Raw genomic sequence first — 25196 nt, forward strand, 5'->3', positions numbered from 1 at the left:
GTGTCCCATCATCAGGCAGCAGGGCGATCCTTCACTGAAACCAGAGTGCAGATGCCTGAACTCTCAGGGTGGCCAGGCGGAGATCCCGGTCTACCCCAGCCTGGAGAAAAGCAAGCACTCGGGAGACCCTAAAAACTTCAGGATCATATTTTCTATGCTTTACACCATTGAATATACGAGTGCCAAATTCTGTAATAGATGTGGGCAAAGGACAGCTTTCGTGCCCTAAGCATAGTCAGAATTACAGAAATAGTAAAAGCCTTTGGCTCTTAAGATGGAAGATTCAAGAGCCACTTCGCCAAAGACAGACGAGGAAGGTCCGGATGCAGGCAGGGACCCTGTGTTAACAGGGTCAGCCTTAGAGGAAGAGGCCATGGAGTGTCTATGGAGAGACTATGAGGGTCGGTGAACCAATGACATCTGGACCAAGCAGGGGCTATCAGTATTACTGTGCCGCCCTCCTGCTTGAATTTCCCGTTGACCCTTGGGAGGACGGAGATCGGAGGAAAGAGATAAGCTAGCTTGTAGTCCCACTTCACTGCTACAGCTTCGCCAAAATCGGCTGAGGGATCCCTGGTTCTGGACCCGTACCTGGAAATCTTGTGGTACATTTATGAATAGGAGACCCTCCTTGGTCGTCCATCCTCCCTAAAAGGTACGACGCCGCATCACTGCGCCCCTTCCGCAGAGGCTGGCATCGGTAGTGAGGAGCACCCAATCTGGAATCCAGAAGGGGCTACCCCTGTTCCGATGATGTGCTGTCTGCAGTCACCATAAGAGGGAGAGCCGAACTTCTGCTGAGAGGAGGATCGATCGAGACCTTACCAGATGATACTGACAGTCCCACCAAGACAGGGGCCTGGAATGGAACTGGACATATACCACCATGTTCGAAGGTGGATACCATGGACCTCAGGACATGCATTGCTGAGTGAACTGATTGTTGAGAAATTTGCGCACCTTCAATTGTAACGCAGCAATCTTGGCCCCTGGTAGAACGATCCCTTGTACCAGGGAATCCTAGTAGCACCCCCAGATGTACCATCTGTTGTATTGGAGAAAGAAAAGACCTTTTCCAATTGACTATCTAGCCGTGCTCTTGTAGCCAGACAATGGTCAGCTGGAGAGGATGTTGTAAAAGACTCTGCCAATTTCCGGAGGTCACCAAGTATGGCAGTCGCCATGACTGCCATTATCTTGGTAAACACCCGAGGGGCTTGTGGACAGGAAAAAGGGCAATTTTGCTGACAAACAGCAAAACTCAGAAACCCCTGGCAATAGGTACATGCAGATATGCATCCCGTATGCCCAGGGCCATGAAATTACCAGGTTCCATTGCCAGCATAATTGACCGTAGGGTGTACTTGTACGGAACTTGGGCACTTGGACAAATCTGTTGAGAGATTTCCGATTCAGAACAGAGCGATGACACTCTTCTAGCTTCTGAATCAAACACCAACCTGAGTAATATTCTTACTTGTTAACCAAAAGAACCGGGATTATCACCCCAGATTTTAGAAGCCTGAATGGTCTACTAGAGAGCAAGGGTCTAGATAGAATCTGATGGGGTAGTTGTGTAATCAACCTTCTGGGAAGTAACCCTTTAGGAAGGGGGGGTCACACAAAAATCCCCAGTAGGGAGGGGTATTTCCCACCTAATGCACTCTCCCTGTGGGAGAGGGTAAACAGACACTAGTCTCCTTAGAATCTGGAACAGTTTATCTGGAGTGTTCCATGCTACCCCCATAAACTCAGTGAGCTGTACAGATTGAGGTAATCCAGCCTAAATCCCCTTCTGGTGTCTGAACAACAGATTTATTAGGTTTTAGGAGCCGGTACTTCATCTTCTATAATGAGGATTGAATTAGCCGCCCCTGCTAGAGAGAAAAATCCACTGAGGAATGACGCTTCTCCTTTCCAAGATAGGCCCAGAGGGAGAAAGCTGTGTATCCTCAGCCTCTTCAGATTATATTTATATCAGACTCTGAAAGCAGGGTGGACTGAGAGGATGGTGCAGTCCATTTATATGCTTAAATGGCTGATGTCTTATTCGCCTGTAACATCTGCAGGTAGATAGATGCTAAAAGCCAGATTCTGAACAGAGTGGACATAACCCTCCATCCAGGAGGGATGTAGCAGAGGAGGAAATAGGCTGTAATCACTGTGGGAATCCCAAGTGGGAGCTTATAAGCGGTCCACTAACTGCGTCACAACCGGAGACCAGGTGAGCATTCATGGTGACCCCAGAAAAGGGTCTGGCAAGGTGCACTGTTGTGGTGTATAAAACCTGAGAGGCCTACTGCACAGGGTTTACGTGAAACCAGCCCAGGGACAACAGAGGCTCCTAATTCCCTAGTCCTGGGACCTGGGAAATATTTGCAAGTAACCTACAAGTGTATGACAGAAGCTATGTTTGGTGATTGTCTTGCCTTTAAAAGCCATAAGTTAGTTGGCAGGTAAGCTTTAAACCAGGTGACATTTTTTCAGTTTAAACTCTGTGATAGCAGCTACCAGGTTTCCATACGTATGACAGATAGTGTAAGACCTGCAGAGAAATGGGGTCCAGTGATGTGGGCTGCAGGCTTAAATGCATTGATCAATCCATGAACCAAAACCCCATTATTTATGTAATGTTGTGAGTGATTTAACAATGGTGAGTGCAGAGGTTTTTTTTTTTATTATGTGCCTTTTGCAGGCGCCCAAGATGGCTGCCTCATTTTTAACATGCTCCTGAAAATCTCCATAAAACAGCTTAAATTCTACAAAAGTGACATCAGAAGCACAAGAAATATCCAAGGACTTACCTTTAGCTTGTACTGCACTACATGGACATCTCTCCAAAATCAACAGTTTGTATTCCTGCACTGAGATTCACATTGGATTGGATTGAAACCTCTGCCCTCTCCACCAGAACCCAGACTGGCATTACCTCTGCAGTGGACGCCCCAGAGCAAGGTACTGTGGAATACAAATTATCTTTGGCTCCAGCTCCCCCCTTAAGACATCATTCACCTCTGTTCTCTGCTCAGCAAATAACTCTGATTTCTTGCATTAATAACCTAAAATATAGTATCTCCAGTCTTTGAAATCTGGAAGTCTGGTCATTTTAAAACACAGGATACAATTTATTTTTTTTCCACTGTAGACATGTTATCTTTACCCTTGCACAGAATAACCACTTCAAAAGGAGTCTCACACTGGGATTTTCACACCTATACAAAAGGAATGGGCTTCGAACACCTTTCCGCAAGCCTGCTTTGTCCTGGAATAATTTGTGCGACTCTAAATCATCAACTGAAAAGCCAAGTTAGTTTATTTAGATACTCCTTATTCAAAATATACCTTTTGTACAAGAGAGAAGCAACTGGACATAGCAATAGCCATATTAAATTAGACTGTTCCTGAATCCCATTATAACTTCTGAATCACACACACAGAGTTGAGAAAACAGAAAAATATAAAAAACTGCTTGATCTCTCATTATCAAATGCAATTCATGCTCTCTCATCGATGACCCAATGTATTTTTACACCTCCAGCTTTATGCTTTCACTCCGCCCACCACGAGAAGCAGTTCCTAGTGATCCAGCACAGGCTTCCATTCTTAAATCCCTTGACATTTTTAAAAAAACTCAACGGGGCAGTCGTGGGAAACTAGGACGAAAATCTCCTATCCGCTGTAACCACCTAAGTTCCTTGCCTTCAGGTTCACCAGTTTCATATAGGAGACAAATTGAAGTGGTAACTATCAAACCACCCTGTGCTTGGAAGAACTGATCATTAAACTCTCGCTCTGTGACTGACATCCCCAGAGCCCCTACACTCAATATAAAGAAAACTACAGGCCCTCTGGTATGCCCAATCAGGTCTGTCCTTTGTAATGCCAGATCTATAAGAAACAAGACTGCCACAATTGCTGACCTTACAGAATCTGCAGATCTTGCCTGTATTAGAGAGACTTGCCTAGACGAAAATGCAGCACCTATCTTGGAAGCTGCAGTTCCAACAAATTATTCTGTCATTCACAACCCAAGACTTAACCGCAGGGGAGGGGGGAGTGGCCATCTGCTTTAAAAAAAGCACTTAAACTTAGGGTCCACCCAATGGAAATTACTCTCATTTGAGTGAATCGCTGCTCGGAGTTCTACAGAATTCAGATTCAGAGTACTTCTCATTTACCGCCCCCCTGGTGATGGAAAGATATTTCTCCAAGAATTTGCAGATATGGTTGCTGGACAAGTTCTGGAGCATCAAAGATGGCTGATCCTTGGGGATTTCAATGCATGGGTTGATGATGAGCTCTCACACCTTGGCCAGGTTCTTCTGTGCACAATGAATGCTCTGGGCCTCACATAAGTCATTCCTTCGGCTACTCATAAATGGTCACACTCTTGATCTGGTCTTCCAGATTGGATTAGATGTCTCTGACCTAAATATAAATCCAGTCACGTGGTCAAACCACCACTCAATTCACTTCTCAGTCGCAACCCCTCAAAATAGAACTTTACCCATGGAGTTGACATGGTATCGGCCAAGGAGGGTCATGACTCCCCAGGCTCTTGCAGCAAACCTGGATCTTTCTGCGGTAATGGGGGCCTTTGAAGAACCTTGTTCCCTTGTCCATTACTATAACAAGGATGTGACAGCTGCAATGGATATTATTGCCCCTGTGCGTATACAACCCCTTATACCACACAGTCAAGCCCCTTGGTTTGACAATAGTGTTAGTGAACTCAAGAAAAGGGGGCGTAGACTTGAAAGACGATGGAGGAAGACGGACCTGGTAGAGGATAAGTTAACACTAATCAAACATATTAGAGAATATCAATCAACAATCACCCGCAAGAAAACAGAGTTCCTTTCAAATGAGATAAAGGCAGCAAACAATAGACCAGCTCAGCTTTTCCATACAGTGGACATGCTTTGCAAACCAGCATGCCTGCAGCATGATGAATCCCTCTCCCAGTCAAGATGCAATGAGTTCGCAAAATTCTTTGGAGATCAAGTATCCTCCATCCGGGCTGGAATCCCCCACAGTACCATCAAAGGACTACCAAGCCTGCCAAGGTAAGCCACCTGTCTCCCTGGAACAGCTTTGACATAATGGATGTAAAAGACATTGCTAAAATTATAAGAATGTTGCGACCAACCACCTGTGATCTGGACCCTGCCTCAACCAAGATTCTCATAGGGTGTATAGACCTTATTGGCCCTGTAATTGCAAAAATATTCAATGCTCTTTGCAAACAGACATTTTTGCAGAACCACTAAAGGAAGCAATTGTTAGACCATTACTTAAAAAACCTAATTTATACCCCGACTGCATGACCAACTATAGACCAGTATCAAAGCTTCCTTTTCTAGGAATGCACAATGAGAAAGTGGAGGCAATGCAACTGGAAACCCAACTGGCTACCCATGATATTTATGATCCATTCCAGTCAGGATTCAGGAGAAGACATAGCACTGAAACAGCCCTGGTATGTGTGCTTAATGATCTTCTGATGGCAAGAGACAGAGGCGATTGTTCAATCTTAATCCTTCTGGATCTCTCAGCAGCATTTGATACTGTGGACCATGGGATTTTAATTGAGCGCCTGCAAAAATTTCTGTGGACTGGATGGCACAGTCCTTAGCTGGCTCAAATCATTTCTCACTGGCAGGTCACAGAGTTTCATCTGGAGTAAACTCTTCATCATCAGTACCACAGGGTTCTATACTATCTCCCATGCTTTTTGCAGTATTCATGCTACCATTGGGTGAAATAATCACAAGTCATGGCCACTGCTATGCAGATGATACACAACTCCAGGTACAAAGGACCCAATAACAACCCTAAATGGCTGCCTAGCTGAGCTTCAGGAGTGGATGAGTGCCAGTTGGCTGTGACTGAACCCTGATAAAACAGAGGTCCTTATGATAGGTCATAGGACAGGGCTACAGCATAGCCAACCAACAGGACTTACGCTTGGGGGTTCAGAATTACAAAACTCTAAACATATGCGGAATTTTGGTGTTGTCCTGGATAGTGGCTTGACACTTAAACATCAGGTATTAGCCACAATCAATATAAAGTACCAATCAATCAGCTCATACATGCATTTATATCATCACGCCTAGACTACTGCAACGCCCTCTACCTCGGTCTCCCAGCAAAAGAATTGCACCGCTTGCAGATGGTACAAAACGCAGCTGCAAGGCTATTAACCAACCAGACACGTTCCAGCCACATAACACCCATTCTCTACTCCCTTCACTTGGTGCCTGTCAGATGGCGAATTGTTTTCAAGATTGGCTTACTAACTTACAAAGCACTACATGACCATGGCCCAGGGTACCTGAAGCAGCGTCTGATTCCTTACTGTCCCACTCGATTGCTGCGATCCGTTGATGGACTATTACCAGCACCTAGAATCTCACAGAATTCATCTGGGGGGGGCGGTCGAGCTTTCAGTTTTGTGGCTCCAACCTTTTGGAACCCACTTCCCCGCACAGTTCGAGAGGCCCCACTCTAGAATCCTTCAAAAACAGACTCAAGACTTACCTTACCCAAGCATTTCACTAATGTCCCTTGTTTAAGTTTATTTTGTACTGTAAATGTAAAGCACTTTGAGTCCTTTAAGAGAAAAGCGCATATATATATATATATATACACACACATACATATATATATATATATATATATATATATATATATATATATATATATATATATATACACACACATTATATATATATATATACACACACACACATACACATATATATATACCACACCTGTTGCTTGGATGATGCGGGATGATGCGGGATGTGACATTCTGGTCTTGACAAAGGGCACTGAGGGGCCCGAAACGTCGACTGTACATATTGTCTGAGGTGATATTATGAATTTGAATTATTAAAGTTGCCTACCCACTGTATGAAGATTGGTGAGTGCTCTCTCTTCCTTTGCATTTATATATACATATATATATATATATATATATATATATATATATATATATTTATATTACACACACATACATACCATACTTACACACACACACACACAAAATAAGTGCTTAAGTCAACTACGAACAGCACACAAGGCTAAGTAGGATGTCGAGCTCTGTATAACCTGGCCATCCAAGGAGAGGTATACAGGGAGGCTAACCAAGCCTCCTGAGATCTGCAGCCACCAAGAGCACCTAAGAGTGGTCTCTGGCAGTCTCATAACAGGTGAGGCAGGTAGGAGCAACCCAGACGGAAGAAACCTTGTCTCTGGATCAGTGTCTGGGTTTGGGGGGGGAGAAAGGAGGAGAGCATACCTCCCCTAGGCTATATGGATCCGCCGGGCTCTGACTTCTACATGGCCGCCGCCATCATCATCCCTGGCTGCCAGGAATTTCATGTCCCAGTGGTCTAGTGGGGGAAGCAGTTTACCTGGTTCCTCGCAACAGCAGCTTCTGGCAAGGCTCCACCACCGGAGGTACAGACTGCACCGTGGGTTCCCTGCCTGTCTGCGGTCAGCAGGGAACTACCTTAACTGCGTCCCCGATGTCTCCAGCTGCAGTCCCGAACCCAGCGGTATGATTACGCTGGCACCCGCCGAAATCACCAGTTCCCTCACGGACGCCCCGTGCTGCTTACTCCTCGGGATAAAAACGAAATAAAAACAAACTCGCTTAGGACTGGTGAAGCAGTCCCCTGTTCACAAGATGCACTCCTGCGCACCAAACAAAAAACTGAATGCCTGTAGCCAGGGGCGGGGTACATATAGAGGAGGACCCAGTGCATCGTGGAAGCTAAAGTTGGCCATCCACTATACAATTTTCTGTCAGATATCTGTCCAATCTGGCTGGTTGGAATGAAAACGTGGTAATGTATGGGAGCAAATGACAGTCGATCATATCTGACAGAAAGTTGTATAGTGGATGGCCAGCTTAAAGCTTGTAACTGTTTGGTGCCTTGATCACTCCAACCACATACCCAAGGTAATTCCTGTGGACCCTATGGAATCTTGAAGAAGAAACAGCCAGTCGGATTGTATGTAAAACTAGCAAACTTGTCTTGGGAAAACGTATGTTCAGACAACTGAAGACAGGAGTTTCCTGTGACACGGAGCAAAATGATTGGACAGCAAGTTAAATAAAATTCCCTCTGCAAATTAACATCATTACTTAACGATGCTGGTCTTTGCACACTTCTATAAATTCAGCAATAAGAAATGCACTGGAGCAAAATGTAAAAGTTAGACAATACACAAAACATAAGTTTGGCTTTTTCACTTTTAATTAATCCTAACTATTAATGATGATGTTCACATTTAACAAAGACAATGAATGTAATAAATACATATTTAAAATAAAAAACATACTAATTGCACTTATAGTACCCACTGAAGTACCTTCTTACAAAATAGTATGGGTAGGATAACAAAAAAATTGCAACAATGCCACCTGCAGGCAATAAGACAGCACTACACTCTACTGGAGAATGTGGATAGATTCACAATGGTAGCAATATTATTCCTATATATAGCAATTCTTTCTATAGTGACATGAATGTTTGAAACATGGGCACCACCATTCATAAGGGGTCCTGTCTACAGCACATTAGATGCAGTTGTTTTGTTGGCTGAACATATATACGCTTATGAGACTGCTCACTAAACCTGGGTACACACCCAAAAGATAATCGGCAGATCGACTGATCTGTAGATGATAGTTGTTCATACGCACTGAACAATCATTACTGCCATCTGGCCAGGGGTGCTGCTGTCTGGGGTTGTGTCGTGTCGCGACCCCCCCCCTCCCCCCGGCGACCTGTGCAGCAATTGTATAGGTGGTCGTCTGTGTAGATATATCTGCCATCGGCTGTGTTGCACAGCCAACGCAATATGCCTGTGAACGTCGTTCAGACATCTGTACACACTGGCTGACATACACACGAAATAACGTCTGTTCAATTAAACACTCGATATGTCGGCCAGCATAAGGGGTCCTTTTGGCTGGTTATAAGTTTCAGGTGTTCTAACCTTCAGGCGTGGTATAGATTACTAGCCGCAAGGATGAGATTTGGCATTGTGTCCACATAACGGTGGCCAGTCAGGAAAACTTAGCTCAAGGCATAATGGTGTTAATGGGCTTTTCCACCTGCAGATGAATTGTTGATTTCAAAACAAGAGCTTTTATTTTATAGGCGCCTTCCTTTTCTGTCATGTTTTTACTGCACAGAATGTTTTGGTTTATTTTGGCTTTGCTGTGCTCACTATTTTGGATGCAGCTGTAGCCACAAATTAACATTGTGTTGCATGCCAAGCCAAAACAAATATCTTTATATCAAGCTGAATTATACATAACTACAAAGAAAAACAAATGCATTTAGTAAAAGCTGCAGAAGGGCAAGAGCAACAAAGTTACCCAAGTAACCTGAGGATTTACGTATCCCATCCAAATGCTGCGTCTGCTTGCTTAAATCAGGAGGTACACAACCATTTTCCCAAATCCCCTGGGGTTACTAAAAGTCCAGAACGGCCAGAAATTAGTACTATGCAGAATGAACTCTTAGGGCCATATTAAATTTGAGGCAAAAAGCCAGTTGCCGGACTTTTCGCCGTCATCGGAGGTTTGGAAGTGAAAACTTATCGTTCTCATCCCCATATTCAATTTCATTTCGACGAAAACGGGACCCGGCAAAAAGTATATTGTCGAAAAGTCCTGTAATTTTCGTGGAAATCAGCCTGACACCCCCCCCAAAAGATGCTCTGACATGGGGGATCACTATGGGTACCCCTAATAGCCCTGCTAAAGGTATGTGGGGTCTTTAAATGGTCTCAATAGATGATGTATAGCATCTTTGGGAAATTGGTGAAGAATGGCATTTAGCAACTTTTTTGGGGGAAAATAAGGTGTCCCATCAAATTTGGGATACAAGAGAATGGGTACTAGCATATTTTAAAGTGGCTAATGTGAAGTTTTAAAAATTGTGAAAAGTCCACCTGCCGCAACCACCTGCAAACAAAACACACCTACAGCATACTAGTTTAGACGTTTGTCCCCCAATTTTTTGGTTTCGCCCCCAAAATAAATACCTTTTTGGGATGTCCTGTGGGGAACTGTCCAAGGGGTGCAGGATGGTTTTTGGAAGTCTGCACCCCAAAATCCCAATTCTGCACTTGTTCTCGCCACCTATTCAATAGTGATACTTTTTCGCAGGGCCCAATGCATAGCCTTTTCGCTCCAACGAAAAGTCGGGAAAATTGAATACGGGGATGTGTCAAACTTGCGAAAATGACATCATCGGCGATAAAGTATCGCCGATAACGTGTTTTCTCAGCCTAATTGAATACTGCCCTTAAAGTAAATTTTTAAACTCATAAAAATGAAAGACTGAAAAATGTTGCTGGCATAAGTATTCAGTCCCTGCAGACTAGTACTTGGTAGAACCACCTTTTGCTGCAATGACCGCTTTTACATCTGTTGGTGTAAGTTTCTACCAGGTGAGCACACTGTTTGGGAGTAATTTTTGCCCTTTCTTCCTTGCAGATTTGCTCCAGTTTGTTCAGGTTGTTGGAGATGTGGCGGAGTGTGTGAAAGGGAGGGGGGGGGGGGGGGTTTAACAGCTTTTCTTGGATGAGGGTTTTGAAATTAACCCTCAGGGTTACTTGCAGCCTAACCAGGATCTTAGCTTTATGTATTCACACTGGGCTGTTTTAAAATCCATAGCACCATGCTAATTGGACAATATACCAACTACTCATCCCTCTACAGAGCTCCTTATTTGACAAGGAGAGTATAGAGAAGGTCTGTGTCGCTCGCCTCCTGTACAGTTAGATGGTGCGAAAGACTGGAAGACTGGAAACTCACCATGCCCTGCACCCACCGCAAGCCTAGCTGACGGGGCTCAGGAACAGCAGGCTGGAAGCCAGGACTAGGCTACACAGCCCAAATTGTGTAGTTTTTGAGTTTCCTCTGGCCATACGGTAACATAGTTTGCTGGATATAGGAAGCAGGCAAGCGTGAAAATGCAATGTTGGCTCTCTCAGTTTGTTGCACACGACAGCAGAGACAACTCACACAGTGCTTGGTGGTAAACACAGATCATTCTGTCATATGATGGAAGGAACGCAATAGGGCACCTCTGTAAGACATTGGCAACTACCCTATCAGCCCCAAACATTGTTCGGATGCTAATGGATCCGCCAGGAAGTCCGGGCCGATGCACCTTGAAATGTGAGAACACATAGGTCAGTGAGCTTATCATGGATCCTATGTGTATTTGTCCAAAATATCCTATTTTTTCATCCAAATAATAGGATATGGGGGGGGGGGAATATCGCCGAAAAATGGGGATTATCGGCTAAAAATCCTTGTTTTTCGCCCCAAAAATAATATCGGGGCTAATTGGATACCCCTCATATTTGGAATTGTGGGCACTGATGTAAGAAGCACAGTAATCTAATTTAACTAGTATTTAAAATCCTTTTTTGGTGAATGTAATTGAATCTTATAACATAAAAGTTCTTTGGCTTTTTGCCTTTAACTTTACTGTAAATAATAGTTCTTTAGGGGAAAAAAAAAAAAACCTTTATTTTCTTGAGTAGCTCTAAATCTTATGTTGCCTAGCTAAGGAAGCTAAGGAAAACAGTGTCCTCTGCCCCAAAAAAATCCTAAAGTGAACACTAGACATATTGAAGCAATGTGAAATGTATCTGAAAAGGGTGGTTTTGTGACTGCTGCTACAGTTTAATCATAGTTAAACTTTATGATTATATAATTGAGAATGGCATGTGCATGCGCAGTAGGAGAAGGCGCCGCTAACCGAACCACAGGAGTAAGAGTAGAGACTGGGGCAAATATAGCGTGGGGCTGAAGGGGAGAGGAGAGACTAGACCCCTCAACTCTGCATTCGTCAGATACTATGTACTAGATGTAATGGATAAGAGTTCTGCCAGGATTTGCAAATATGCATGAATACATCACAATGAAAGGGACAATTGAAATCGTAAAAAGACCAATCGTTTAAGATCGCAACTAACATTTAACAAGCTTTTGTCAAAATATACAGAACTTGTATTAATAGCTGTAATTCTATACATATAAACAATGGAGTCCAACAACAGTACACAAGAACAGACACCAAAATCGATTGAGAACTGTCAAGTCAGTTTAGCCTCTATGACTATTATTGGATGTAAAAGGTCAAGCCTCGCTGTAATGATAATTTAATTACTATAGATGTTTTCAGGATTGGTAGAAAGAGGAAAACAGGATCTAGATATTGAAAATCTGTCTCTAAAGAGCTCAGTAGGTCTTGAAAGATGAAGAGTCACACCAGCAATTTGAAAGACATTTTCTGCAATTAGCAGACCAAGGCAAGACACGGTACCTTGTGGGATTTCCTGCGACACCAAGATTTGCTGACAACCAGTAATTAAAAACTCAGCAGTCACAATAAATTAATCAGCAAAATAAAATTTTTCTAACAAAACACAAGAGGGGCAAAGTAATAGGCATTAGAAACACATTAATGGGTAACATGGTGTACACACAGGGGAGGGCATTTATAAAGCACAAAGCAAAATCTACTCTGGTAGTGCTGTGTGACTTAATTTGCAACGGAGTTCCTAAATTTACAATGATTTGCAGTGGGAGGGTGTTAATTGTGCGGTGCCGAGTAGGCGCTCCAGGGTAACAACAAATAAAAATAGGGTACGGCGCCAAATATGCTCAACACAGATAAAGATTCATTCAAATGTGAATGCAGAACGGTTTTCTGTGCGCAGTTAACTTCATAGCTTGTTTAGGATTCAAGCAAACATACCCAAAACAAGAAAAAATATGAGATATGGTAAGAACTTACCCTTGTTATCTCTATTTCTACGAAGTCCATAGGGTTCCACATGATACCTTGGGGTATAGGTGGATGACGTCAGACATCGGCACCACAGAGTTAAAGTTTTCAGCCTCCCCCTCCTATACCCCACCCCCCGAGCCAAGGCAAACCAGTTACGTAACAAGCTATAGGCCGGAGGAGGAGAAGAAAGTCTGGAACACACAAGAATCACATTCTCACCAGAAGAAAACGGAAAAAACGGTGACCAGAACAAGGCCCATCTGCAGTACAGGTGCGACAGGACGGGAGTCCTGTGGAACCCTATGGACTTCGTAGAAAGAGAGATAACAAGGGTAACTTCTTACCATATCTCATATTTTCTACTTCAGGGTCCATAGGGTATCCACAGGATACCTTGGGGATGTCCCAAAGCAGTATCCTTTAAGCGAGGGGACGCTCCTGTGCTGGAAGGAGAAACCGCCGCCCGAAGGAAGCATCCTGAGAGGCGAAGGTATCAAATGCATAATACCTCACAAAAGGTATGGACAGAAGACCACGTGGCTGCCTTGCAAAGCTGAACAGCAGAGGCACCACGTCGAGCTGTCCACGAAGGACCCACAGACCTAGTGGAGTGAGCTCTAATAGAGGATGGAACAGGAAGGCCTTCATGAATATAAGCCTCAGAAATTGCCATGCAAATCCATCCTGCCAAAGTTTGCTTAGTGGCAGGCCAACCCTTCTTTCGGAAGCCATAGAGGACAAACAAGGAGTCAGACTTCCTAAAAGAATTGGCACGGTCAACATAAATTCTTAGAGCCCATACCACATCCAAGGTGGCCTCACCAACAGAGAGGTCTGGAGAATTAAAGGCCGGCACTATGATTTCCTCGTTAATGTGGAAACTAGATACCACCTTCGGGAGGAAACTAGGGCGTGTGCGATGCACCGCTCTGTCCCTATGAAAAATGAGAAAGGGAGGCCGACATGAGAGAGCCCCCAAATCGGAAACCCTTCTGGCCGAAGCAATGGCTAGAAGGAATACAGTCTTAGCCATAAGCCATTTCAAATCCACTGAGCCCAGCGGTTCAAATGGCGGTCCTTGGAGAGCCCTCAGGACCACAGCCAGATCCCAAAAAGCCACTGGTGGAACAAAGGTAGGCTGAATATGAAGTACACTTTGCATAAAGGTGTTGACATCAGGAAGAGTAGCAATCCTACGCTGAAACCACACTGACAGGGCAGAAACCTGCACCTTCAGAGAAGCAAGGCGAAGACCATGTCTAAGCCCGCCTGTAGGAAAGCCAACACCCTGGATATTCCAAACACCTGAGGATCATAGCCTCTAGGGAGACACCACTCAAAGAAAGTATGCCATACTCGATGGTAAATTCTTGCAGAAGCAGGCTTCAGAGCATGGTGTTAACCACACAGCTGGAAAAACCCTATGACCTAAAGAGGACTGTCAACAGCCACGCCGTCAAAGACAGACTCAGGTGTGGGTAATGGCAAGGACCCTGGGGCAAGGGGATCCAGAAGTAGAGGCAACATCATCGGAGTGTCTACAGAGAGACTCCGAAGATCTGAGTACCAGTGACGTCTGGGCCACACCGGAGCTATCAACAGGAGTGTGCCGCCTACTTGCTTGAATTTTCGAACCACTCGAGGAAGAAGGAAGAACGGAGGGAAGAGGTACGCAAAGTGGAAGGTCCACCAGACCGACAGAGCATCTACCAGAAGAGCCTCAGTGTCTCTTGTTCTTGACCCGTACACAGGCAGCTTGTTGTTGTGTCGGAAGGCCATGAGGTCCATCTCTGGAAGGCCCCACTTGTTCACCAGGAGTTGAAACACCTCCTGGTGAAGAGACCATTCTCCTGGATGCACGTCCTGACGGCTGAGAAACTCTGCTTCCCAGTTGAGGACTCCCGGGATGAACACCGCCGAGATGGCAGGGAGATTGTCCTTTGCCCAAGTCAGGAAGCGGGACACTTCTGTCAGCGCTGCCCAACTTCGGGTTCCTCTTTGGCGGTCTATTGAAGCCACAGTTGTGGCGTTGTCCGATTGTACCTGCACGGGTTTTCCGTGGAGAACATGTTTTGCTTGCTGGAGAGTATTGAATACCGCGCGAAGTTCCAAGATGTTTATTGGAAGCGCAGATTCTGCCGGTGTCCACCTGCCCTGTAACAAGTGTGGAAATGCTCCCCAGCCTCGGAGACTGGCGTCCGTCGTCAGAAGGACCCAGTTTGCCACCCAAAAGGGACGTCCCCTATTCAGGCGAGTCGTCCGCATCCACCAGGCCAGAGACAGACGTACCTCCGGAGAAAGCACAATCGTCTGTGTCTTTATCCGATGGGGCAACCCAGAGTTCTGGAGTGAAACTGGGCATATTCCACCATGTCAAACAGTGACACCATGGAGCCCAGTAACCTCTTCGCTGAGTGAATAGATACTCGGCGGCTCTGAAGGCAACTGCGTACCCTTGCCTGTAATGCAGAGATCTTTTCCTCAGTCAAAGATCCTCTGTTGTTGAGAGTCCAACAGGGCCCCGAGATGGAGCATCCTCTGCGAGGGAACCAGGTTGGATTTCTGCCAGTTTATTAACCAGCCGTGACTCTGCAACATAGATATTGTCAGTTGCAGATGGAGCTGGAGGACCTGCTAACAGAAGGTTGTACAGATAAGGCAACAAGCGGACCTCCTGCATCTGCAGGTGGGCTGCCATTACCGCCATGACTTTGGTAAAGACTCAAGGCGCTGTTGCCAGACCAAAGGGCAGTGCCTGGAATTGAAAAGGTTGGTCAAGCACTGCAAACCTGAGGAATTGCTGGTGTGTTAAGATAATGGGGACATGCAGGTAGGCATCCTGAATGTCCAACGACACCATGAAATCCCCAGGCTCCATCGCCAGTATCAGTGTTCGCAAATACGCGCTATAGCGCGTATCTTACCCGCTATCGGGCACCACTTTTCTAAAGTATCCGGGTCCCCGGGGACGCGCTGTGCTGTGGCCAATCCCTGAAAGCTGGCTGCAGCATAGCGCGTCCCCCTGCAGTAACAGACAACGCTGTCTGTTAGAGCAGCCAATGAGAGTCAGATAGTCTCATTGGCTGCTGCTGTGGAAAGCCGTGCTGGGATCAAGTGTCTGATCCCAGCATCGGCACAGCATCCGTGCCCGGCGCTGGGACAGTGTGTTTGTTCCCAGCGCCGGGTAAACTACTGCGGTGGGTACCTGGTGAAAGGACCGCCTGGTCCCTTCCACTAGCGTCGGCGGGAGTAGCTTGGCTCCGGGCGCAAGCTAAGCGGAGCTCGCTGCCCGGAAGCCAAGTAGCGGCGGTTGTTTGGCACTGGCCGCGAGCCGTGTTTGGTCCAGCAGCCAATAGGAGACAGACGCAACGAGCCAATTGCGGCTCGCCGCGTCATAGCCCCGCCCACTCGCTGCGTCTTAAATAGACGCTGCTGAGTGGGAACGCGTTCAGTCCGTTGGCGGAGGGGAGGAGTGAAGACCACCCGAAGAGAAGAGCGGCGCGGCGACAGTTCCGGCGGCCGCGCAAGCGGCCAGAAGACGGCGTGATCAAGAAGGAAGAGGCGGTGCCGCTGGCCAGGACGGGCCAGCGGCAGAAGACTGAAGCTGAGGACCGAAGAGAACTGCGAGGGAGGAAAGCAAAAGAGCTAACGAAGCTCCCCCCCGCAGCCTCTTCTATCATACCGGTAGGCGGCCTTGGGCCACCGGTATTTTACTCCTTCCTAGACCACCAGGGTTGTCGGGCACTAGGCCCGTGGGATAAATTCAGGCAATAGGCCTGTGGGTCTCTAGGCGGGCACTAGGCCCAATTGAAGGTATATGCCCCCCAAATAGGTGTGTGACTTGGGCATTAGGCCCACGTCACTAGAGGGCCCACCTATTTGCCCTTTAGTGGCCTGGGCCTAATGCCCAGGTCACTCACACCTATTGGGGGGCAGATAAATTCATTGGACTGCATAGGTGGTCTGACAGGCATACGAGGGGCACTGCACAGGGGGACTGCACCTGGGGGGACTGCACCTGGGGAAAGTTGTATTACCTGAAAGCATTAAAACATGCATTTAAGGGGCTTGTGGGGATATCTGATGCTGTTGGGGGTATCAGATCTGCATTTTAGGGGCATGTGGGGAGGTCTGAGGCATATGGGGAGCTCTAAAGCATAAATTATGATGGGACCCAGAAATGGTCAGGTAGGACCCCATTTTTTTAAAGTGGTGGGTACCTGGGACCCACAAATTTTGTCGCTCACCGCGATCACTGAGTATAATGGAACGCAGGGTCTCCATCCTGAACAGAGGAACTCTCAAGGACTTGTTGAGGGATTTGAGGTTGAGGATGGGTCGGTAAGACCCATTGGGTTTCTGCACCAGAAAAACATTGGAATAGAAACCCATGCCCCTCTGGGAGAATGGAACAGGCACTATAACCAGCCTGGAGCATAGAGTGCAACACTTTCTGTAGTTCCAGGTCTTTGTTCTGATCTGACGGAAGGCCTGTGGTGAAAAACCTGCTGGGGGGCCAGCGTCGGAAGGAGAGGGCATACCCCCGAGAGACCACATAGTGTACTCAAGTGTCCTTGGTAGTCAGGTACCAGCACTGGGCGAACCGAAGCAGGAGGCCTCCCGCTCTGGGATCCCCCAAAGGGAGGCCCGTCCCGTCAGGCAGAAGGCTTATCGTCCGACTTGGGAGCGGGGCGTCTTGTACTCCAAGCCTGTTTCTTTGGCTTTGCAGACTTCTTGGACCCGGACTGTCTCAGAAAGGACTGCACTTTGGACTTACCCTGGGCCCTATAGGGCCGAAAGGATGAAGTACCAGACCCTGATGGGACTGTAGCCGATGGCAGACACTCAGACTTAGCGGCTGCCAGAGTGGTCACAATTTTGTCCAGATCAGGGCCAAACAGGACCTGTCCATTAAAAGGCAAGCATTCCAAACCCTTTTTGGAATCCACGTGCGCTTTCTAAGAGCGCAACCATAGGGTGCGGTGAGCAGCCACCGCTGCAGAGGAGATTCTTGAAGTGAGGAGACCTATATCCAAGGATGCCTCATTAATGTACGTGGCCGAATCTCTGAGATTACCCACTAACTCCACCTGCTCAGGTGAAGAGTCAGTGTCCAGAGACGCCTCCAAGCTATCAGCCAAACGCTAGATAGCCCTGGCCGCCCAGCACACAGCCATAGCCAGTCTGGACGCCCCCCCAGCAAGGGAATAAATGGATTTAAGGCATATTTCAACCTTTGCAATCCGTAGCATCCTTTAAGGAGGACATGGAGGGCATGGGCAACGTAGCACTCCTCACTAGGCGTGTTACATGAGAATCTACTTGCGAAGGAGTTTCCCACTTGGAAAAATAATTATCCGGGTATGCAAAAACCAAACGTTTTTGAGGCTGGTACCGCTTACCCCTATTTTTCCACGCCTCCTCTAAATGATCCACTAACCGACCAGACAAAGGAAATTCAGTGGCATCTCCCTTAATATCCTTAAAGAAGGCATATTTGGATTTAGCCACAGGGGGGGGATCGTCATCCTCAATAACCAAGGCCGCACGGACTACCCGTATAAGACCAGTTATAGAGAGACTATAGACCTAGACTCTGCCTCCTTAGTACGAAGTGGCTCCTGTGACACCTGGGGGGGTGAAAGCAGACACACTGGGGTACCATCAACTGCCTGGGGAACCCCTGCATGGATGACGACACAACCGACTGCTGTGATAACCCCATCTGGGGGAAGGCAGGGGGCGTCGCTAGCTGGCCCACAAGGGTTGTAAGTGCCTTAGCAAAACGATCCCAGAGCAGTTCCTGCACAAGTGCAGTGACAGAAATCGGGCGTGATATAATATAACATGACCTACATAAACCCTCAATGTTTCCATTACCCTCCGCTAATAGTACATTACATGTGGTACACTTTAGCTGAAGAGGAAATTCATTCACTCTCAGACATGATGAGTGTAAGCGACTCCTCACAGATAAATGCCTTTACAGTGAGGCAATGAACACCATGCAACACCGCACCGCAAGGGTTTTAGCAGAGGAAGACAGGGATAGTAAAATGGCTGACATTCAGAAGTGAAAGTACAGGCAGCAGCGCTAGCAGTAAGTCACATACAATGCAGAAATAAATCCCTGCACTATGATCAACTACAGAGACAGAGCCTTGTAGGAAACAGTGCTGCATACTCTGACCTTAATCGGAGGAGAGGTATGCATGGGGACCCGGACCGCGATGCCACCTGTAATCAGCGTCCAGCAGCATTTGCACACTCTTCTAGAAAATGGTCGCCGAGGAGCAGAGAGGAGGCGGGCTCAGGGGAGGAGCGCTGATACAGACCGCTATGGAGAGGCACTGTGCAGCGGGGGAGGCGCCGGCTGTGAGACAGGGAAGGCGCACTCCCTTGGCATGCAATTAACCCCTGGGACGCCGGAGCTTTGCCGCTCAGCCGTGGCCCACTGACCCTGGTGGTCTAGTGGAAGCGCAGGTTAATACCTGGCTCCACGTGCAGCCAGTCTCCAGGGAGCCCCCTGCCTGGGGACTTAGGACTGCGTTATCGGCGGGTACCCTCCGCGGGACCCCGCGCTTACCTTCCCCTTTGAATACGGCCACAGTCCGGGTAATCCGGGGTCATCGCTAGCTGTGATCCCAGACACCCACCAGCATCCCCGGATCAGTACCGGCATTCTGGTCCGGCGAGGTGGAGGAGCGATAGCATAGACGTCAGTACTGACTGTCTATGCTGTGCAGCTCATCTTGTGCAGCCACAGCTGCCTTGAAGAACTTCAGGGGCCATTACAGCCCCCCTCTGTAAAAGGTGATCCGACTCTGAGCAGGGCACCTACGAAACTGGTTTGCCTTGGCTCGGGGGCGGGGTATAGGAGAGGGACCCCAGTGCATCCTAAGAGGCTGAAAACTAACTCTGTGGTGCCAAGATGTCTGACGTCATCCGCATATACCCCAAGGTATACTGTGGGTACCCTATGGACCCTGAAGTAGAAATATAAAGTGCACAATAGTGCATTAACCTTCACATGAAAAAGACAACCCTGAGGTAGTTTAACTTACACAAAACAAGATGACAACAATCGGGTTTCTGAACACTGGACCTGATTCAGCAGAGGACGCAGGAGGAGAAGAAACCATGCAGATTCCTGATGGTTGGGAATCTGAGCATGCGCCAGACCAGTACTAAGCGTGTGCAGTACATGTCTGCAATGTCACACAGAGTTTGGCAGCAGACTGTCAGTGATTGATAGTCTGCTGCCACTTCAGGGCGGGAAGGGTGCAGCAGCAAACTCAGTTTCCCAAAACGGGGGGTGGGGAGGATGGACGTAGTGACAAGGCCAGGATCTCCGTTAGCAATTTCCTGACTCTTGTGCAACTGCGCAGACGATCCAATGTTGCGTTGTACAACGCAACTCGGATCAGTAATGCATGTAGGAGACATGGCACCTCCCGCTGCATTAGCATATTAGCGCTATTGCAGCTGCTACCATGTTAGCAGCTGCGATGGCAACTGTGTCCTCTGCTGAATCAGGCCCACTATTCTCTAATGTTTCCCACTGTTACAGACTCCAATATACAGACTCAAGTGTGCCTAGTTTTGTGAAGTAGTGCAAAAGTGAGAAACAGAAAGAGTACAGGGAGGAGACAGATTGTGCTTTCCAGCTATGCGGAGGGATGCGTGGCTATTTCCACTTTCCAAGAGGACTACATTTTTGCACCAGCTCTGAAATGGAGGAAGATCAAGTCTTCCTACACTGTAATGTGACACATTCCAACTGCACTTGATTTAACCATTTTCACGCTGTCAGCAATAACCTGGGTTATTTCACGTGAACGCGCAGCAACCTGGGCAACTGCTCAGTGCGAAAGGGCCCAGTTTGGCACATGACAGAGAAGCACATTTCTAGGCACAGTTTGCACACAATAGGGTCTACTATGTGTGGGTACTGGTCCTCATATGTAAGTTATTTCTATGTTAAGTATTTAGCAGAAAACAGTTCTAACTTGGGGGCACATCAACGAGTGATAAAACGCATATGATAAATGGGGCTCCAGCCAAACAGCTCCTGTCATATTTCAAACAGAAGACAATTAGGAGCGGATTGCTGGAGCACCATTTATCATACGCAGCGAGTTTTAAAACTCGTTGCATATGATAAAACTCGTTCATACATGGGCCCCTCAGTATTGTACACCAGTCAGGAAGCCAGATCACAAAAGGGTACACACAGCAATACAGTTGCCAACAGGCTTCAGCCACTTTCTGGCAGACATGCCTGGTAGGTACCAAAACTGGATGTAAAGCATTAAATAAGTTACAATCCACAGGGTTGATTCTAAAAAAGCCATCAGGCCTCAGATACCGAAGGCGGCTAACAACTCAGTTTACGAAAGAGCAAAATCAGGAGCAAACGGTACTGGTTATAAATTCTACTACAATGTTGGAATTGTACAAAAACGCACTGATAAAATATTTAGGGGTAGATGTACTAAGCCTTGGAGAGAGATAAAGCAACCAATCAGCTCCTACTATAACTGTAATTTATCAAACACAGCCTTTAAACTGACAGTCAGGAGCTGTTTCATACTTTATAACTCTCCATGGCTTAGTACATCTCCCCCTCAATCCGTATAACAAAAAATTGTATAGATCAGAGGTTCCCAAACGCAGTCCCTCAAGTCTCCCCAACAGTTCAGGTTTTAGAGATTTCCATGGTTGAGCACAGGTGGCTAAATCCAGCAGGTGCGAGATTTTTGGTAAACTTGCGCCTAATTGGATATGCCCCATAGCCTCACCACACTAACTGCGGCCAAAACGATCACGCTGTTCAGCCTCAACGGCAAACTCTGAGGTCATTTAAAAAAAAAAAAAAAAAAAAAATCAGGAAATATTAGTTCAGGGCTAGAAACTTTTTTTTTTTTTTTTTTTTTTTACATTTTGGAGATGGTTCAAAAATTTAAGAGAAACAAATTTTTAAAACATTCTTATATTGAATAAGAAAAGTATATAATAAATGTATTCTTAGATGTGATAAAAAACAGTGGACCATATACAGCCCACAACCTCTTCAAACACAGCTCACTCCTATCTCCACCTCAATCCCCTTCTTCATCTCGCTCCTATATCCCTCATATAGGGGGCGATTCAATTCAACGCGATGTTGAATAGTTGCGGGAGGAAACTCCCGAAGCTATTCAATACACCGCGCTGTTTGGGCGCGCTAAGGATTTTTTCTCGCACCACTCTGGGGATGCGAGGAGAAATCCGACCAAAGTGCCGGGCGCGCAGCTGTTTTTCTGCTTAGCACGGCGCTAACAGCCGCCCGCCCGGCACTTTGGTCAGAGAATGCCGGTTAACGCGCCTTAACACCCTTGTTGAAACGCGATAACCGGCACTCTCTGACCACACAGCACACTGAATTTAATAGCTCCGGGAGCTCGCTCCCGGCGCTATTCATTTTGCGTTGAATTGAAACGCCTCCATAGTTTTCTTCCTCAACATCATTATGCGCTCATTCCCCTTCTCCATCCCATTCATCCAAACTTGCCCTACACCTCATAACCTTCCTATAACCCCTCTATTGCTATCTCCATTAACCACACTATCTATTCTAGATAGTCATCAGTAGCCCATGCACTCTGCTACAAAATTTGCCATTGTGCACAGACGTCATCCCTCATTAACCCTTCCCCTTCAGCCATCATACATCTGATGCCAACTGAGAACAAAATTTAACAACTTGGTTAGAGAGGAGCTGATCTGTGTAATTAGAAGCAGAACTGCTTTATGCAAGATCACAGAAACCCCAGAAATCTCAGGTCTATTGTGGTCACAACATACAGTAGAGTGAACATTTGGCAGAACAACTACATGATATTGTACACTTTGAGACATAATATGAGCAACAAATAGCTTCCAGATGCACAGGTAAAACAATTGCAAAGTTCATACTTACCATATGGGACATTCTAAATTCTTCTGCATAACAGACAGCACATTGTGAATGTCTTCAACATTCTGCGCAGCACAGGACATTTTCCACGCTCACCTGAAAAGATTAATATTGCCAATTCTCATGACTTTATAAAGCCGACCGGTCACATAAATACAACTGCACCTTAGATATCTCAGACAACATAGATCATATTTTCACAAGTAAGAATGAGGCAGAGTTGTTCATGAAGAACATATGCAGTCAACACTATTGCTGACATTAAACCCATTAGGCTGTTTTATCCTAGTGTCAACTTTGAGCCAACTACAACAATTAAGCAATATAGCAGGACATACCAACAGCCGTATATAGTTGGTGTTATCATTAGTCAAACCTAGGCAGCTACATAGGGCACCAATAGTTAGGGTGTGCCTGTAACACAGAACGGCTTAGCTGTACTAGTGATTTTAATGGTCTCGAAGCACTTAAGCCGCCCATACACTGTGCGATATGCATCTTGCGACGCGACGGGGGATAAGACAGCTGACATATCGGGCGGTCCCCACACACAGTACGATCGGGCACCCACCTCCCCCACCCGCATAGCACTGCATGGGATCGTACATCGCTTCCAGGGATCAAATTAACCTGCAGTAAGATCTGGAAGTGCGATGTACAACCCCACAGGCGCGCGCACTGGCCGATATCATGCCCATACACAGTACAATATAGCAGTGATATTGTACCAATCCGTTGGACCGGCTGCTTTATTGCACAGTGTATGGGCAACTTAACACGGAGAGCTGGACGCTGATATGGAGAAGTAGTGGACAAACTCTGATCTGCAAAGGTGTCAGCTGCGGTTCCATGTCTGCGATAGACCAGGAGTGTGGCAAATTGCTATAATGTCACAGACAAGCACCACACTCTCACATTGGGGGTTCTCCAATGAAGCCGCAATAACCTGTTTTTCTCCAAAAAGTTTTCACCGGTGACAACTTTTCTCCAAAGATGGAGATCGGGCTATTCTATTAGCCACAATTTTCGCATATGCGAAAAGTGGTATAGAATTATCGCAAATTTCTTTTTACCATCTCCGAGCAGGTGACAAATTGTGCAAAAACCCCTATTTTTGACTAAAAATGTTGGGACTTAGCGCAGAACCACTGGGACACCCTCCTTAATGACTAATTAGGCAAAAAATATTTTGAATTAGCTTAATTTAGCCAATAATAACATGTCATTTTTGGGGTGAATAAATAAGTGTTGGAAAATGGGTTCAGGTATATGGGGGTGGTGTTTGGATGGGACAGGTGTTTTAAACATTGCAGATGCAAGTGACAGGTGTATTTTTAAAAAAAATGTACAATGCCCTAGAAGGACACAAAGATATACTGCCACCCATTTTAATGTACCCCTAATTTAACTACAGCATTTATTTTGGCCAAAAAAAATATTGTTTCTATAATTTTTTCAATGTTAGAGAAAACTGCACATATGTAACAGCCATTGGACACAATTTAATAACCCCAAATCGCTGGATTATGGCCACTAACACACTGCTATACCATTAACCTACCTTAACGTTTTTGGCATAAAGGCCAATTTCCTTCTGCACTTATCGCCTGTCGTATATGCAAGAATTATCGTTCGAATTGGTTAATTCCGGTTTTGTAATAGGATAGCAGGATAAACGGGAGCGAGCAAACATGCGATAAGCGGCAATTCAGGCAATAAGTATGTACTGTCCACATTCTTCAAAGGGTTTAACTAAACCTATTTGAAGTGCCATATAAAAAGAACACTCATGTTTTGCCCTTAAAATACAACACTAATGCAAACTGCAATGAAATAATGAATGAAACCCATGTGTAATTTCTATATCCCCATAGTGACACGCAGTAGTATTTTTTTTTTTTTTTTTATTGAAACCCAAGCTGCACACTCCAATGGTATAGTGTAGTGCAAAGATTTGCTGGGGTTCTTTGACACTCTCCAAAAAGAAAAGGGTCACATTTTTCCCCCATCTCAGAAAAAAAATATTTTCAGGTTCCCTTTTTTTGAGGATAGGGGTGACTCCTTGACAGCACCAACCCTTGAGGAATCAGATACCTTAGGGGGCAAGTGTCTTAAGGCACGGCTCCGCCACAAGGGCTCAGGGGTATGCCACCTTCTCAGCAAGGTCAGGTGAAGTTTCCTGTGGGGAACTGGAACTTCAGCAACCCTCCAAGAAGAATGAGCCTTAAACAACTTGGGGCAAGGGTCACCCATAGAAGTCTCCCCAGACCCCTAAACATAAGAAAGTGAAACATGCATACCAAAAAAAGGCGAATAGGAGACGTGTAGGTATAAAAAAAAAAAAAAAAAAAATGCCTTTCAGCTGGGAATATTAACATTGTACTTTAGCTCACCAGAAGGCA

At 46.1% G+C, this 25196-nt stretch overlaps 1 protein-coding gene across 2 annotated transcripts in view; it reads right to left on the reverse strand.

The window, feature by feature from the left end:
* Positions 1 to 25196, reverse strand: part of BRCA1 (BRCA1 DNA repair associated) — a 242308-nt gene that overhangs the window by 214900 nt on the left and 2212 nt on the right. For both annotated transcript variants that reach the window (XM_088480740.1, XM_088480741.1), the window contains exon 2: positions 22798 to 22890. In XM_088480740.1, coding sequence (XP_088336866.1) covers positions 22798 to 22877 — 80 coding nt within the window. In that variant the 5' untranslated portion in view covers positions 22878 to 22890. The remainder of the gene's footprint in view (positions 1 to 22797; positions 22891 to 25196) is intronic.

Source organism: Taudactylus pleione, unplaced genomic scaffold (genome assembly GCF_031769625.1).
Source record: "Taudactylus pleione unplaced genomic scaffold, aTauple2 ptg000256l, whole genome shotgun sequence".
Taxonomy (NCBI): domain Eukaryota; kingdom Metazoa; phylum Chordata; class Amphibia; order Anura; family Myobatrachidae; genus Taudactylus; species Taudactylus pleione.